The 15284-nt window shown below is 41.6% G+C and overlaps 1 protein-coding gene across 2 annotated transcripts in view; it reads left to right on the forward strand.

Moving 5' to 3' along the window:
* The window catches only part of PAPSS2 (3'-phosphoadenosine 5'-phosphosulfate synthase 2), a 105653-nt gene that overhangs the window by 82832 nt on the left and 7537 nt on the right, over positions 1-15284 (forward strand). For both annotated transcript variants that reach the window (XM_068258704.1, XM_068258705.1), the window contains 4 exons: positions 1670-1875; positions 3202-3337; positions 8595-8863; positions 11316-11545. In XM_068258704.1, coding sequence (XP_068114805.1) covers positions 1670-1875; positions 3202-3337; positions 8595-8863; positions 11316-11545 — 841 coding nt within the window. The remainder of the gene's footprint in view (positions 1-1669; positions 1876-3201; positions 3338-8594; positions 8864-11315; positions 11546-15284) is intronic.

The following is a 15284-nucleotide window of genomic DNA, read 5'->3' on the forward strand; positions in this document are numbered from 1 at the left end:
AAGGAAGCTTGTCATCACCCCTCCCACATTCCTGCTCCTCACTGATTGCCTGAGGGCAGTTCGGTGAGAAGCTAGTGATGAAATCTGCTATTAGGCGAAGAAATGATCATCAAGTTGCTGTAGACCACTTGACAGTGCTGGAAGTAGAAGACAGATTGCTGTGACAGTATTTTTTAAGCTCCATTCATTGGCTCAGTAGCATTGACAAGATCCCTTTAAGATCCCTTTTGTACTTTATACTGGAATACAAAATACACATTTAAAATCTATAGTATGTACCATGCCTATGCTTTTTTCATGCTGATTCAAAACATTGGAAAGGTCGGTATCTAACAAAAGATGGCAAGATGAATGCAACATCTCTTATTATAAAGCACCACTCTTTTGATGGATATACACCAACATCTCAATGTGTTTTTCAAATAAAACCTAATTAGTAGTCTGTTAGTGAGACACTTGGTTTTATAGGGTGTGGTTTACAGGCTACAACTGTAGGTTAAAGGCATATTACCTATCATTGCTCCTGGGTCATATGCTGCTACTGGATTATTGCTGCAATCATTCTATACAAATATAACACCACCCTAGTGACCACACACTATAAAAAGTATTCTGATTACACTTTCTTTTTCTTTTCCATGATAAGAAATGCAGTCTCTTTTTTTTTTTTTTTTTTCCTGTTGAAACTTTTTCAGTGTTATAACCCTATTTAAACAGAAATTCACTTATATAATTTAAAAGTGTTACCAAAAGCATTTATTTGGTTGTCTAAAAGATGGATGGAAGTAGCGAGGCATTAAGATAGGAAGAGAAATTTGGTGCCAGAAGATTTCATGGCTGGCCAAATGTGGGCACTCCGTTAGATTAGCAATGTCATGTCCTGTTATATAACTCAGGAGTGTAGTTGGAGATCCAGATTGAAACCTATTTTAATCATAGTTTTGCGGTATGTGAGATGTACTGTACCTTGTTGGAAGCCAAGTTTTCACTAGAAACCATTAGAACCCCTCCTTCCTAAATTACTTTATAGATCGTCTTCTAATCATAATCCATGCCCCGAGAGCTAAAATTTTGAAGCTGGCATCATGGAGAACCTCAGATAAAAAATGTGCTCATTAGAGACAGCTTTGCAGTTAGGAGGAGATCTTGCCATCTTTTTGTCCTGCTGAATGTAAAATATGGTTCTAGCCCAAGTGTGGGAACTTTTATTCACTCGCGGCCACAACCCTCTCTTCCATCCCTGCAGAGTTTTGAGTGGTGCGTAATGACAGGTTACTCAACCAGTCGCAGCTTACAGCGCCAGTCTCCATGGCCACAGCGGCGTCATGCGAGACACTGGCACGTACTGACAGCAGGTCACATGATGCTGCGGTGGCCTGGAAGATTTGCGCTTGATGCTGTGATTGGGTGAGATTAACCTGTCCTTACTCACCACTCTGCAGGGAGGGAGGAGTGGACTCCACCCCTTCGTCAGTGGGCCAGATTAAAAGCACTAAGAGGCCAGGTACAGCCCAGCTCTTCTCTAACCTTTCTAGTATGCTCATAGGCTGGGTTAGAGGCTTCCATCTACCTAGAGTTACACTAAGAACTGTAGTTCAAAGCAAATGGCCCCTTTTGCACATTTTTTATAGTGTGATCTGTATTACTAACTGGAAGTTTGCTATTTTAGGGGGTGTGATCAACCTGAGTATTCCCATCGTACTGCCTGTATCTACGGAGGACAAGCAAAGACTCAGTGACCTCAAAGCACTTGCCCTGTCTTACAAGGGAAGGAGGGTGGCCATTCTTCGAGATCCTGAGTTCTATGAGCACAGAAAAGAGGAGCGGTGCGCTCGCGTCTGGGGCACAACCTGCGCTATACATCCTCATGTCAAAGTAAGTCACATGTTAGGTTTCACTATCAAAGTAACTTACACTTCATGTTTATAATTAATACATGTGCATAACCCAGCTCCGAACCCCCTGAGCTAGGTCATGCAGACATTTTAAATATCTGCATATACAGATCTTGTATGCAAAAAACTGATAGAAATGCAAAACAAGATCCAACGACCAACATCAAAAATAAAAATGAAAGATTTCTGATTACTATCCTAAATGTGTATGTACTTGTATAAAACAACTACTCTATGCAATAGATCCGTATGGACAAACACTAAGGGCCCTTTTCCACTAGCAATCGCTAGCGTTCACGCTGAACGCTAGCGATTGCTGAATCGCAAAAGGTAAAAAATTCCCGGCGATTTCCCGACGTTTGCGATCGCGATTTTGCTATGCTATGCACTGCATAGCAAAATCGCGGCAATAATCGCTCCGCCGTGCGATCGCGATCAAGTAAAAAACAAATCACGGTAGTGGAAATGACCTACCGCGATTCCTATGTTAAAAGCAAACTGTAGCGATTTGAAAAATCACTAGCGGTTTGCGGTTTTGCGATTCAGCCATTGCAAACACCGTAGTGGAAAAGGGCCCTAAAGGTATGAATATATGCAAGTAGATAGCTTGTGTTTTGTGTCACAAAGTAAAATGCAATGCACTCACGAGGGAACGCGCTTTAGTGTATACCCTCAGTGGGGTCCCATCAGATACTCATAGGATCCTTATAAACACTGTGGAGGTCCTTGCTTATCCCCCAGCACTCCCCAAAGATATCAGAGGTGTGGTGTAGCTATCCCACAGAAGGGTCCATGAAACACTCCCACATTTAAATACAGGAGGAAATGGTAAACTACTGCGATGCTAAATTGCCAGCTTTCACAGGAGATACCCAAGTTCAATGATCCAACCTATATTCACAACCTATAAGAGACATAGATAGAGGTGCTAGTGCTATATACACAGTGCTGTATAATGGAACTTTGACATGTTTCACCTCACAGCTTTTTCAAAAAGTGCTATACATGTATACAGTATTAAATTATAAAGTGCACCCCCCACCAAGTCACAGTATGCCCCCCATGAATATAGCCCCAGTCAGAGCTAAGCCCCATAAATATAGCCCCAGGTCTGACTGGGGCTATATTTATGGTGGGCATACTGTGACTTGGTGGGGGGTGCACTTTGTAATTTAATACTGTATATATGTATAACACTTTTTGAAAAAGCCGTGAGGTGAAACGTGAAAGTTCCATTATACAGCACTGTGTATAATGTATTGACATTAATAAATGATGTACTAAACCGTATATTTTTGCACATCAGATAATCCTGGAAAGTGGTGATTGGTTAGTTGGAGGAGACCTCGAGGTCCTGGAACGGATCAGATGGGAAGATGGTCTGGATCAGTATCGTCTCACTCCCCTTGAGCTGAGACATAAAGCTAAAGAAATGAATGCAGGTAAATGAGTGTTTTGTGAGCCTAATGCATACATAGAAGAGCATATCTGAAATAATAATGTTCAATGAGCCCCATGGCAAACTTTTCATGGCCCATTCTACCATTACCCCATGGATGATTAGACAGGACAGTTTAGTTAGTTATGTGGTCCAGAAAACGGGAAGCTACCAGGAGGGTGGGCACTGTGTGCCGGGTTGTTAGAGGAGATGGATGGAGTCATGTGCTGTGGAGAGAGAAAGCTGGCTATTAGCTTCTTAAAGACTAACTTTTTGTGGCCAGCACTGCAGCTCAGGAGAGTTGGAACATTAATTGCCATTTCTCCCTTCTCAGTATGTTATAAAAAGTTTAACCTTTCCTATACTCACCTTAGAGTGTTTGTAAAAACTATGTTTACTTGGGACGGTGTTGGAAAGGGCTTAATGTGTTAATACACATTGACCAGGGAGGAACTGTACAGGTGTACAGGACAGTAAGGTAAAATATCCCACTGGGAAATTAACTCTTTGTGACTAGTACTGCAGCTACAGATCATCAGAGTATAGAGGTGGATGGAATTGGGTAACTGCTTTTGTGCTCACAGGGAAAGACTACCTGGTTTGACCTTCTTGCACCTCCTTAATTTTCCCATATGGGAGAGAATGGGGAAGAGGGGAGGAGTTTGGATGGTTGATTGACTAAAGGTGGCCACTAATGATCCAATCTTTTTCATCCAATCTTACCATTTCTATGTAATATAAGGTAACTGCCTGAAGTATCCATTCAGTATATTCACTCAATTTACCCTTATACTACATAGATTTGGTCAGATTGGATGAAAAAGATTGGATCATTAGTGGCCACCATTAGGTTCTGTCAGCTAATCAGCGTTCATTTTAACTAGCTAGAAGGTCCAAAAAATGAATTTGCAATGCCTATTACTTTGCAATGTAAAAATACAAGACTGAACTACAGCTTTGTGTAAGCCAAGGCTTACCTCTCCCACATTTGATTATTATTCCATTGTCCAGTCTCTAATGACAGTTTGTCATATTCATGCAGAGATACTGAAAAGGGTTCACAAACGTTACAGTATCATTGTAATGTCACCCTACCCAAACAGCAATATACAGTTACCATGACTACAACAGGCAGTGGTGTAGCTAAGGTGCTATGGGCACTAGTGCAAATTTTATATTGGGCCATCTCACTCTATACATAACAATTCATCAGTCGGCAGCAAGCTTGAATTGGGGGGTTTGACTAGGACAGTCAATATAACCAAAGAAGAACCCACCTCTGTGGTCTAAATCTAAGATGCATTGCCTTTCTAATGAAGTAATATCAGGAGCTTCCTTATTGTTTTTTTGCTGTCTATGATGCCCTTTTCACAATTTACGTTCTTAGATTTCTTTACTGCTTCAGAATTCTACTGGTGCGTTGAGCAAAAGAGTAAAGTCTCCACTATTTGATTGATGATATAACTCGGTTAATGAATAGTTGATTTTATAGTTGTTAGTGAAGTGTTTATCCCAGGCACTTGTTGTCATCACATGCTGCACAGCCCAGTGAGTGCTGACATTACATTAAGTACATAATATAGTAAAGTAAGCTGCGTATTACTGAGACCTGACCAGTACAGTGCAGTGCTGCAGCCTTGTTTGTTATCTGATAAACCAGTCTTTGAAATCTTGGAAAGCTCTGCTGATCAACATGTCCTCCTGTAACCTGTAAGTCACAAAGATTGCTTTGTTTTTTGCCACGATGTTCAGATAAGAGAAGTTGAAATAAACTGCAGTAACCCCTAGAAATCAATATTTAAAACCTATTTTTTTTCTTTACTTTTAAACTCTCTCCCCCTATCCCTTCCTCAAAACCTGGCTGTGCAACCACTATCCACCAAGAGTAATCTATAATCCCCTCCAGGGGTCCACATCTTTAGAGTCCTGTGACCCCACCATCTGGCCGGACAATATATGGAATCAAAACAATCTATTACACGGTGTCCAGCAAACTGCTACCTCAAGTGTTGCCACCCTGCACATAGTGCCTGATACATAGGAACATTATAATCGTAACAAAGGATGTAGGCACTCCCAGAAACAAGTAGATGTTACAAATCGCAAACAGCTGCCGGAGGATCCAATTTGTACCACAAATCGATCCACAAATGGTACAATGCAAGATCCAGTAATTCCTCAGTGATTTATTAGTAATAAATCCAACCAGCACTTCTGAATTATTGTAGCCACCCAGTGCTCAAATACATAAAGATACAGGACAGGACACTTTTGCATAAAATAGTTTTTTGACACCATGCACAACCTAAGTGCTGTTTGTGAGTAATAGAAAAATTTAGGCACCCGACAGTTTCATCCTTTTGCTGTCATCAGGGGTAATGCTCAAATACATAAAGATACAGGACAGGACACTTTTGCATAAAATAGTTTTTTGACACCATGCACAACCTAAGTGCTGTTTGTGAGTAATAGAAAAATTTAGGCACCCGACAGTTTCATCCTTTTGCTGTCATCAGGGGTAATGCCCATTACCCCTTATGGCAGAAGGTTGAAACTGCTCAGCTTGGAAAATGGGCAAGTCTTTCTATGACTCACAAACACTTTGGTTGTGCACTCTGTCAAAATGCAATTTTATGCAAGATTCCTTTTTGCAGGGACTCACAATGTGAGCTTTTTTTATTGCTGGATTTCTTTTATTGTACTACGTAAATAAATGTTTAAAAACTTTGAGACCCATATCTGATGTCATCTCGTGATCTGTGTGGTGGTGGACATCTGTGAGCCTTTGTACTATTGAGCACTGGGTGGCAACAGGCAGTCAGAAGTTCTGGTTGGATTTATTACTAGCAAAGCGCAGAGGACTTGCTGGATCTTACATGGGAACATAAGATATTGGATAGAAAGCACCTCCCAGTATGCTCACCTATGTTTTTGCAGGGCATTCTGAGGATGCAGTGCTTCACTTAGTGTAATTAGGGATGCTCATTCGGATTCCGCGGAAATGCAATTTCCGAAATTCTGATCGGAAATTGCATTTCCGCATCGGAATGCGGAAATTGGTGCAAGTGCGTTAGGCGGATTTCCGCCGGAAATCGCGGAAATTCCGCCCGACTTTAACATCGTTTTTCTCAAAAACTATAAGGTCTTTTTGAAAACTTTTTTTGCATCTTGTTCAGAAGATTCTGTTTAATAAACCCTGAAAATTTGTGTTTCTAGGCCTTACGGAGGCTTTGCTATTAACCGCTAAAGTCGGCGGATTTTTACTGTAATGTAAAATGCAGAAAATCTGCTTCTGCCTATTTTCTGCATTTACATTACAGTAAAAATCCGCCGACTTTAACGGTGAATAGCAAAGCCCCCGTACTTCCTAGAAACACCAAATTTTCAGGGTTTATTAACCACTTCAGCACCACAGGCTTTTTGGCTTAAAAACCAGAGCAATTTTCACATTTCAGCGCTCCTCCCATTCATTCACCAATAACTGTATTGCTACTCATCAGATGTAAATGATCTATATCTTGGTTTTTTTGCCACAAATTATGCTTTGTGAGGGTGATATTTGCTTTTAGTAATTATGCTATTATCTGTGCATTTTAAAGGGAAAAATGAGAAAAAAAAGAAAAAATACACTATTTCTCCATTTCCATGCACTATAGTTTTCAAATAAACAATGTTACCATAGGTAAAACCCACACATTGTATTTGCTAATTTGTCCTGATTATCTCAACATTTACCGGTAAATAATGTTCCTAGTACAATGTATGGCGATAATATATTAGTTTCTGGTTTGTGTTTTTTGTTTTCTCATTGTTCTCTATCAGTAATTAAAAGCCCTTATCTTCATGATTAACAGTAATACACTCTCATGGCATACATATTTTAAAAGCTAAGTCCCTAGGGTAACTATGTATTCTCTTTTCAATGCTGTCACTTTTGTTTTTTTTTACAAGTATTTATTTAGGGGTATAGAGTACATGAAAATAACAGTTTTATTGCTTTTTATTCAGTTTTCCGGTAAAAAAAATCACATGACTTAGCCCTCAGTTGTCAAACACCACAAAATCTATTCTCTCACTTGTCACGGTTAAAATGATACCCTATATACATAATCAGATAGCTTATTGGGCATACAGCACACTGTTTACCACAAGTACGCCTATCTACTCCCCTGAGCTTCAAGTAAAGTTTTGTGGGGAGTAGATAAGCGTAGCAAGGGAGGTAAAGTGGTTAAAGGGACTCCGAGCTCTGAAAAAAAAGGAAAGTTGTACTCACCATGGGCTTTCTCCAGCCCAGTGCTGGTCGGGAGGTCCCACGCCAGCGTCCTGGCTCCTCTCCTTCTCCCCGCTCCGGAATGGCTGACAGGCCGCAGCCCGGGCGACACTCTCCCGAGTGTCGGGCTGCTGCTTCCGCATATGACGCGGATTACGTCACACGCCGGCCGCCTCGCGTCATCACGGCGGCCGGCGTGAAAGTACTGCGCATGCGCGCTTTGTTCGCGCATGCGCAGTACTTTCACGCCGGCCGCCGTGATGACGCGAGGCGGCCGGCGTGTGACGTAATCCGCGTCATATGCGGAAGAAGCAGCCCGACACTCGGGAGAGTGTCGCCCGGGCTGCGGCCTGCCAGCCATTCCGGAGCGGGGAGAAGGAGAGGAGCCAGGACGCCGGCGTGGGACCTCCCGACCAGCACTGGGCTGGAAAAAGCCCCTGGTGAGTACAACTTTCCTTTTTTTTCAGAGCTCGGAGTCCCTTTAAACAATCTTCTGAACAAGATGCAAAAGTTTTCAAAAAGACCTTATAGTTTTTGAGAAAATCGATGTTAAAGTCGGGCGGAATTTCCACGATTTCCGGTGGAAATTCCGCATTGGAATGCGGAAATTAGTAGCGGAAAGCGGAATCGGTATTTGGCAATGGCGGAATTACCGCGGAATCGGAAATTGGCATTTCCGACCATCCCTAAGTGTAATGAGTGTGGTTGCAGACAGCACTGCAGATTGTCATGCATTGTGGTACAACACATGGCCACCTACTTTCCCCTAGTCTGAGCAGAGAGGAGCAGGGAGACTGGTAGCACCAAGACAACCCACTTCCTGTCCCCTTCTGAGAGTAATTTTCCCATTCTAGCTTTAATGAACACTAAAATGTTAGTTATTTTTTGCTTGGAATTCAGTTTTAATTCTTGTGATTGTATTACCTACAAATATCAAGCAACCGGTTAATATTGTGCTGTGTTGTAAATGACTTTCATTGCTTTCCCATAGATGCAGTGTTTGCATTCCAGCTCCGTAACCCTGTACATAATGGACATGCTTTGCTTATGCAAGACACCAGGCGCCATCTGCTGGATAGAGGTTATAAGAGCCCTGTACTCCTCTTACATCCTCTGGGAGGGTGGACCAAGGATGATGATGTTCCCTTAGATTGGCGCATGAAGCAACATGCAGCTGTGCTGGAGGAAGGAGTTCTGGATCCAAAGTCAACTATAGTTGCCATTTTCCCATCACCAATGCTGTACGCAGGGCCCACTGAGGTGAAAACAATATTTTATAACTTTCTGCCAAGGGACTGTAAATATTAGAGCATCGATGTTTTCAAACCGTATCGATGAAATACCTTTACAACCCCCAAAGAACCAAAAAACAGTACTTAAAATAAGTTGTGCAAAAATGTGCATAAGTTTGATGATACTTTTCTTACTTGCTTTTTAGTTCATTTTCCATTGCTAGCTGCTGAAAAGTATAATAATATTTTGTGGCTAATATGAGAAAACATCTAATGAGAGAAACCTCAGTAGAGACCTTCATTGAATCTGGGTCTAGATGGCATAAGGTCAGCATTGCTAGCTTCAGGGCTCAATAACATCCGCTTCCAGTGAGGATTCGGACATTTCTGTGCCAGACTTAGAATCATCTGGTGGTTTAAGTTTGCAGAATCTGTAGTAGGCTATGAGGTAGACAGGAGCTAGGGCCTCTGATGTTATATCAATGTGATGTTAGAAGCTGCTCCCTGACATGCCCACTCTGCCACCCAAGGCCTGTCTACATCCCAGCTTTCTTGGGTAGACAGAAGATGGAATCATTATTGTTTATAGTTACTTTTACGGATTGGAGGGGCACTAGGCTTCAGTGACCAGATGTCTCTCCCCAGACATCATAGGTATGCAGGCCTGTTTTTTTTTTTTTTAATGCACTTTGGGGACAGGGTCAGTGGTTTCATAGGGAGAAAACTGGCTTAACTCTCACTAATGGTTAAATAGAGTAACCAAGCAGCTCAGGGTGACCCAAACTACTAGGAATGTATAGGGGGATAAAAGGAACCAAAAAGCCCTCCTACTAAAAAAGCAAAGCTTGGTGTAATTGCCTTCTTAAAACAGAAGGAAATTTGCAATAATTCAGTTATAAATGAACATTTGTGGTTACCCACAATGCACTACTACTAAATATGCAAATTATCCCTTTTCGCCCTTGTTAAGCCAAGCAAGCATCCAGAACCGCTGGTGTATAGCAAGCCTATCCTATAGCTTCAACTTTTACACAGCCATATCAAACCCACATGTAGACAGCCTGTTTAGGACTTTTGGTCCTCATCAGTACATGGCAGGGATTGATAAGGCTGTATGAAATAGGGCTGACTAATGCTGATAAAACTGTGTGATTTAAAGGAACATTATTGCGAATAACTGTAAGATTTAAAATACACACATATAAAATGTACACTTCTCCAAGAGCAAAATGTACTATAATTTTCTTTTTTCCTATGTTCCTGTCAGTTACAGTAGGTAGTTAAAAGTTGACAGATCTGACATTTAGAACTAGTCCATGTCCTCATGGTAGATTCTCAGTATTGTCTTTATTTTTTCTACAAAAGCACTCCTTGGAAACTTACTGTATACAAAGATGCCAGTTAGCTTCCCTACTTGTTTGCACACTATTTTGGCAGTTGAACTGAGCAACTGCCGTTCAGTAAGTGCTTTGGTAAATCACTCCCCACAGGGTTATTAACTAGTCAGAAACCAGACAGATCTGTCAGATTTTCAATGCCTACTGTAAGTGAAAGCAACATAGGGAAAAAGTGTCAAAAAAACTATAGAAGTTATTCGTAGTATCCTTTGCGATATAGCCTTATGAATATATCGATTACTTTTAGTGCACAGAATGTCAGCACAGTCTAAATTTAGAAAAGTCCACAACCGAAGCAAAGGTTCTAGACACACCACCATGTCTTCACACCATTCCATTCTTTTGTAATCCTACATCAGAAAAGTATAAAGGCTTACAGCCCACCACAGGAAAAAGAATGCACAAAGTGAAGACTTCAAACACTTCCAACTTTCAATATACCCAGAACAAAAGCAAAAAGGGTCCTGAAAACCACAGGACCCCAAGGGTAAAGTGTGCCCCAAGAAGGCATTTATAAACAACCAATGATTTTCGCTCCCTAGGGGTCATCGGGGCATCCTCCTTTTTCCTGTATGAATATTCCTTTGTCTGGGTGGCGATTTTAGTGGGAGTATGTATGTGTGTGTGTGTATATATATGTATGTATATATATAATATATTTATTTATTTTTATATATATATATTTATTTATTTTTATATATATATATATATATATATATATATATATATATATATATTTATTTTTTTTTATATATATATATATATATATATATATATATATATATATATATATATATATATATATATATATTATATATCTGTATCTATATGTGTGTGTGTGTTTTAAGATTCATTTAAGCACCTCCAAAGCCTTAGAACTTGGAAGTTTTTTGCACTATATAATTTTTGACTGAAGGATACAGTTTCTTTTGCTGCAGAACTGTTCTAGTCTCATTAATGATTAATAAGCAGTGGTGCTGGTACTAGTGTTTGGATTGTACATATAGCACTTTGTAACTTTACTGTACTACCCTTGCTCTCTGGCTTGGTTTGCATTAAACTTTTGTTTGTTCCCTTTTACAGGTTCAATGGCACTGCAGATGTAGAATGATTGCTGGATCCAACTTTTACATTGTAGGGAGGGACCCAGCTGGCATGCCACATCCGGAGACTAAAGCTGACCTGTATGAGCCCTCACATGGGGGGAAAGTGCTCAGTATGGCACCAGGACTGACCTCAGTGGAAATCATTCCTTTTAGAGTGGCAGCTTACAACACCAAGTCCAAGTCCATGGATTTCTATGATAAAGAAAGGTAAAAATGATGTCTGTTTTCAAAGGGGGGGGGGGGGGGGGGTGTTGTGCTTGCAATAAGGGAGATGCATACACTCTCCCACAAACTACACTTTACCCCAGTCACTGCCTATTGTCCGACAATGCCTGGTCTTCCAAAACGAGGCTGCTGCAGTAATAGGCACAAGAATTAGAACAATAGTGCATTCATGTCAGCAGTGCATACATCCATACGGCAGGTCCTGGTCACAAGTTCCCAGCAAGATATCATTCATGTCCTGTTCACATGTTAGCTGTCTGTGACTGTAGTAATACAGGGTCCTTCTAAACACTCATTTTCCATACACGTCTAATGCCCACCAGTTTACCTACAACAAAGGCGTGGCACTCCACGTCTTCAGCTCGTCTCTGTTCCCTGCTACCGGGCTAGTATTTGCATGCCCTATCAATATTTCGCTCTATGAGAGCAGTGACATAGCATATGACGTGGCAGGTTGGCACACAGCTGAGTTAGACTGGTGCAGGGTTATTGGTTATTGTGTAGTGGCCATAATCAGAAGAATGCGATCAGATCAATTAAGGACTCTGGCTGTTCACCTGGAGATTACACAGTTAGACGATGAACGGATTGCACATTTTTCCAACTTACTGCAATTATTTTTGCAGTTATTATGCAAATTATCCGTATTGGACAGGTCTAGTTTTAAGCTGCATACTAACTGCAAAAATAATTGCAGTAAGTTGGAAAAATTTGCAATTTGTTCATCGTCTTACTGTGTAATCTCCAGGTGGACAGCCAGAGTCCTTGAATGATTCTGATCGCATTCTTCTGATTATGGCCACTCCACAATAACCAATAACTCTGCACCCAGTCTAACTCGGCTATGCCCAATTCCAAGCTGCATAAAAAGTGTAAGAAAAGTCAGTAAAATTATAATGTCATTGATTTTTCACTATGTGATCCTCCACACCAGCCAGCTAAAATGATTGACAGATGCATTTGGTACTATTTTATGTACACAAAAACAGCAGATCCAATTGCGGGGGACTATCGAATGAGAACATATATGGCTAGGACAGGCCACATGAGAGGTGTGGCTCATTATTATTTTTTATTTATTTGAACAAGCAAATTTATCCCATGATTCCATTGTCCTGCCTGGTCAGACAAGGCACAATTTTTTGCTCAAATTGGAAAGAACATTTTCACCTGTTTTACCCAGACTTAAAGGGAACCCAAGGTGAGAGGCATATGGAGGCTGCCATATTTATTTCCTTGGTGTTTATGTCCTGTGTCTATAATACTTTTAGTCATAGACCCAGAACAAGCATGCAGCAGATAAGGTGCTCTGACTCCAGTTTTACTGGATTAGCCATATGGTTATATGGGTTTTGACTCAGACACTGTATACCAGAATTGTAGCAGGGCTGCCAGGTAACGACCATTGTTTACAAGGAAATACTGTAAATATGACAGCTTTCATATCTCTCTTACCTCGGTTTCCCTTTAACTATTGTTTAATGAGCCAATTTAGCTGTTTGCAGAGCAGACGGTTGGAGGCTGAGGATACAGCCATTTGCTGCCTGGTAGTGATGGTCATCTCTAGGAGAACTCCTGGAGAAGCATGTATCAGTTTGTTCAAGTGATACATATGTACGCCTCTGATTTGCTAGTCATGGTCATGTGCTAAAGCAGGATGTGATTATAGCAAATCAGAGCCTCACAAATCTTATCAGCTGATCAAACAAATCACATGCTTCTCCATGAATTCTCCTAGACCTGACCACCACTACTGACTGGTATTGTGACATTCTCCACATGCAGAGTAGAACCAGGAAGGGAGTTTATAAAATCTGCTGGTCTATACTTATTAAAATGTCTAAGAATCCAACTCTCATCTGGGTCATGGCAAAACAAAGTGAGAATCCCTAAAAATAATACATGCACGCACCTCAATTTATGTAAAAAGTAGTAGGGGTGGTAATATTAAGGAGAACTCCTGGAGAAGTATTTGATCAGCTGATAGATGTGTAAGGTTCTGATTTGCTGTGATGACTTTCTGGTTTAACACATGATCATGACCAGCTAATCGGAGCCTTACAAATCTATCAGCTGATCAAACTGATCACATGCTTCTCCGTGAATCCTCCTAAGCATTGCCATTGCTATAGCCTAGATCAGTGATCTGCAAACGTGGCTCTCCAGCTGTTAACCTCCCTGGCGGTAAGCCCAAGCTGAGCTCGGGCTATGCCGCGCAGGAGGATTTCTCCGGCTCTACTGGGGCGATTCGCCCCATTCAAAGTGCTGTGCGCGCAGCCAGCACTTTGCTAGCCGCGCGCACAGCTTGATCGCCACCGCTCTGCGCCGATCGCCCGCACGCAGCGGCGAAAGAGGCCCCCCCTGCCAGAGCCCTGCGCTGCCCGGACCAATGAGTTCCGGGCAGCGCTATGGGCTGGATCGGGTGCGCCTGACGTCAGGACGTCGGCTGACGTCCATGGCGTCATCCCGATCGTCGCCATGGGAGAAGCCAAACAGGGGAACGCGTTATATACGCGCTCCCCTGTTTGCTATTAGTGCCGGCGACCATCGCACTAGAGGGACACATGCGCCCTCTAGTGGTGTTTCATGTAGTTACCACTCTGGTAGCTTTACATGAAACAAAAAAAACAACAAAAAAAAGGATTTTTGCCCATTTGGCAAAAAAAATTAACCGCCAGGGAGGTTAAAGGGAACCTAAACGGAGAGGGATATGGATGTTTCCTTTTAAACAATACCAGTTGCTTGTCAGTCACTACTGCAGCCAAAGAGATCACCAGGACTGAGTCACACACCTGAAACAACCATGCAGCTAATCCAGTCTGACTTCAGTCAGAGCACCTGATCTGCATGCTTGTTCAGGGGCTGTGGCTGAAAGTATTAGAGACACAGGATCAGCAGGACTTCCAGGCAACTGGTATTATTTTAAAAGGAAAAATCCATATCTTTCTCAGTTTAGGCTGATACCATTTATTGGCTAACTTAGAGATGTATAAACAGTGAGCTTTCGACTTATAAAAAGCCTTCGTCGGACTGGTTCCTGACCAAAACTGAAAAACACAGCTTATATACACTGACATACAGAGGAGAAACATTCTTTAGCAAACATAAATGTAATAAGATGCCTAAACTGTTACTGAGATGGCTTTCCCAGGCATCCTATCTAAATTGATAAGATCAATAGAATCCTCAACATGACATAAAGCAGACTCTAGTGATGAAGAGACATCGTAAATTCCGAATTCAAATGGTAACTGGCCTGGTTACATGCACCATTAACACAAGGATCAGAGACTGAAAAAGATATTCCCTGAACCTCCCCTCCTAGCGTTCCGACAGCCACCCAATCTTAAGCAGATGATAGTGAGGAGTGCCTTAAATAGGCAAGAACAGAATGGAACATTCCCCTGCCGAGGGAAAAAGTGTGGGACCTGTAAACACATCCATTCCACTGACAGGATACTAATACCAGGTACACAACAGGAATACAAAGTACAAGGCACCTTTTCCTGCGACTCATCTAATGTGGTATACGTGATCATGTGTGCAAAATGCCCCAAAGGAATTTATGTGGGAGAAACAAGTCAACCACTGCGTGATCGCACGACACACCACAGATCCACTATTAACAGCAGGAAAAAGGATATTGCAAAATATACTGATCTCCCAATACCAACACACTTTTGTTTACCTGGACACAGTTTAAGCGATTTTCGCGTCACTG

The sequence above is a fragment of the Hyperolius riggenbachi genome, chromosome 10 (assembly GCF_040937935.1).
Source record: "Hyperolius riggenbachi isolate aHypRig1 chromosome 10, aHypRig1.pri, whole genome shotgun sequence".
NCBI classification, from domain to species: Eukaryota; Metazoa; Chordata; class Amphibia; order Anura; family Hyperoliidae; genus Hyperolius; species Hyperolius riggenbachi.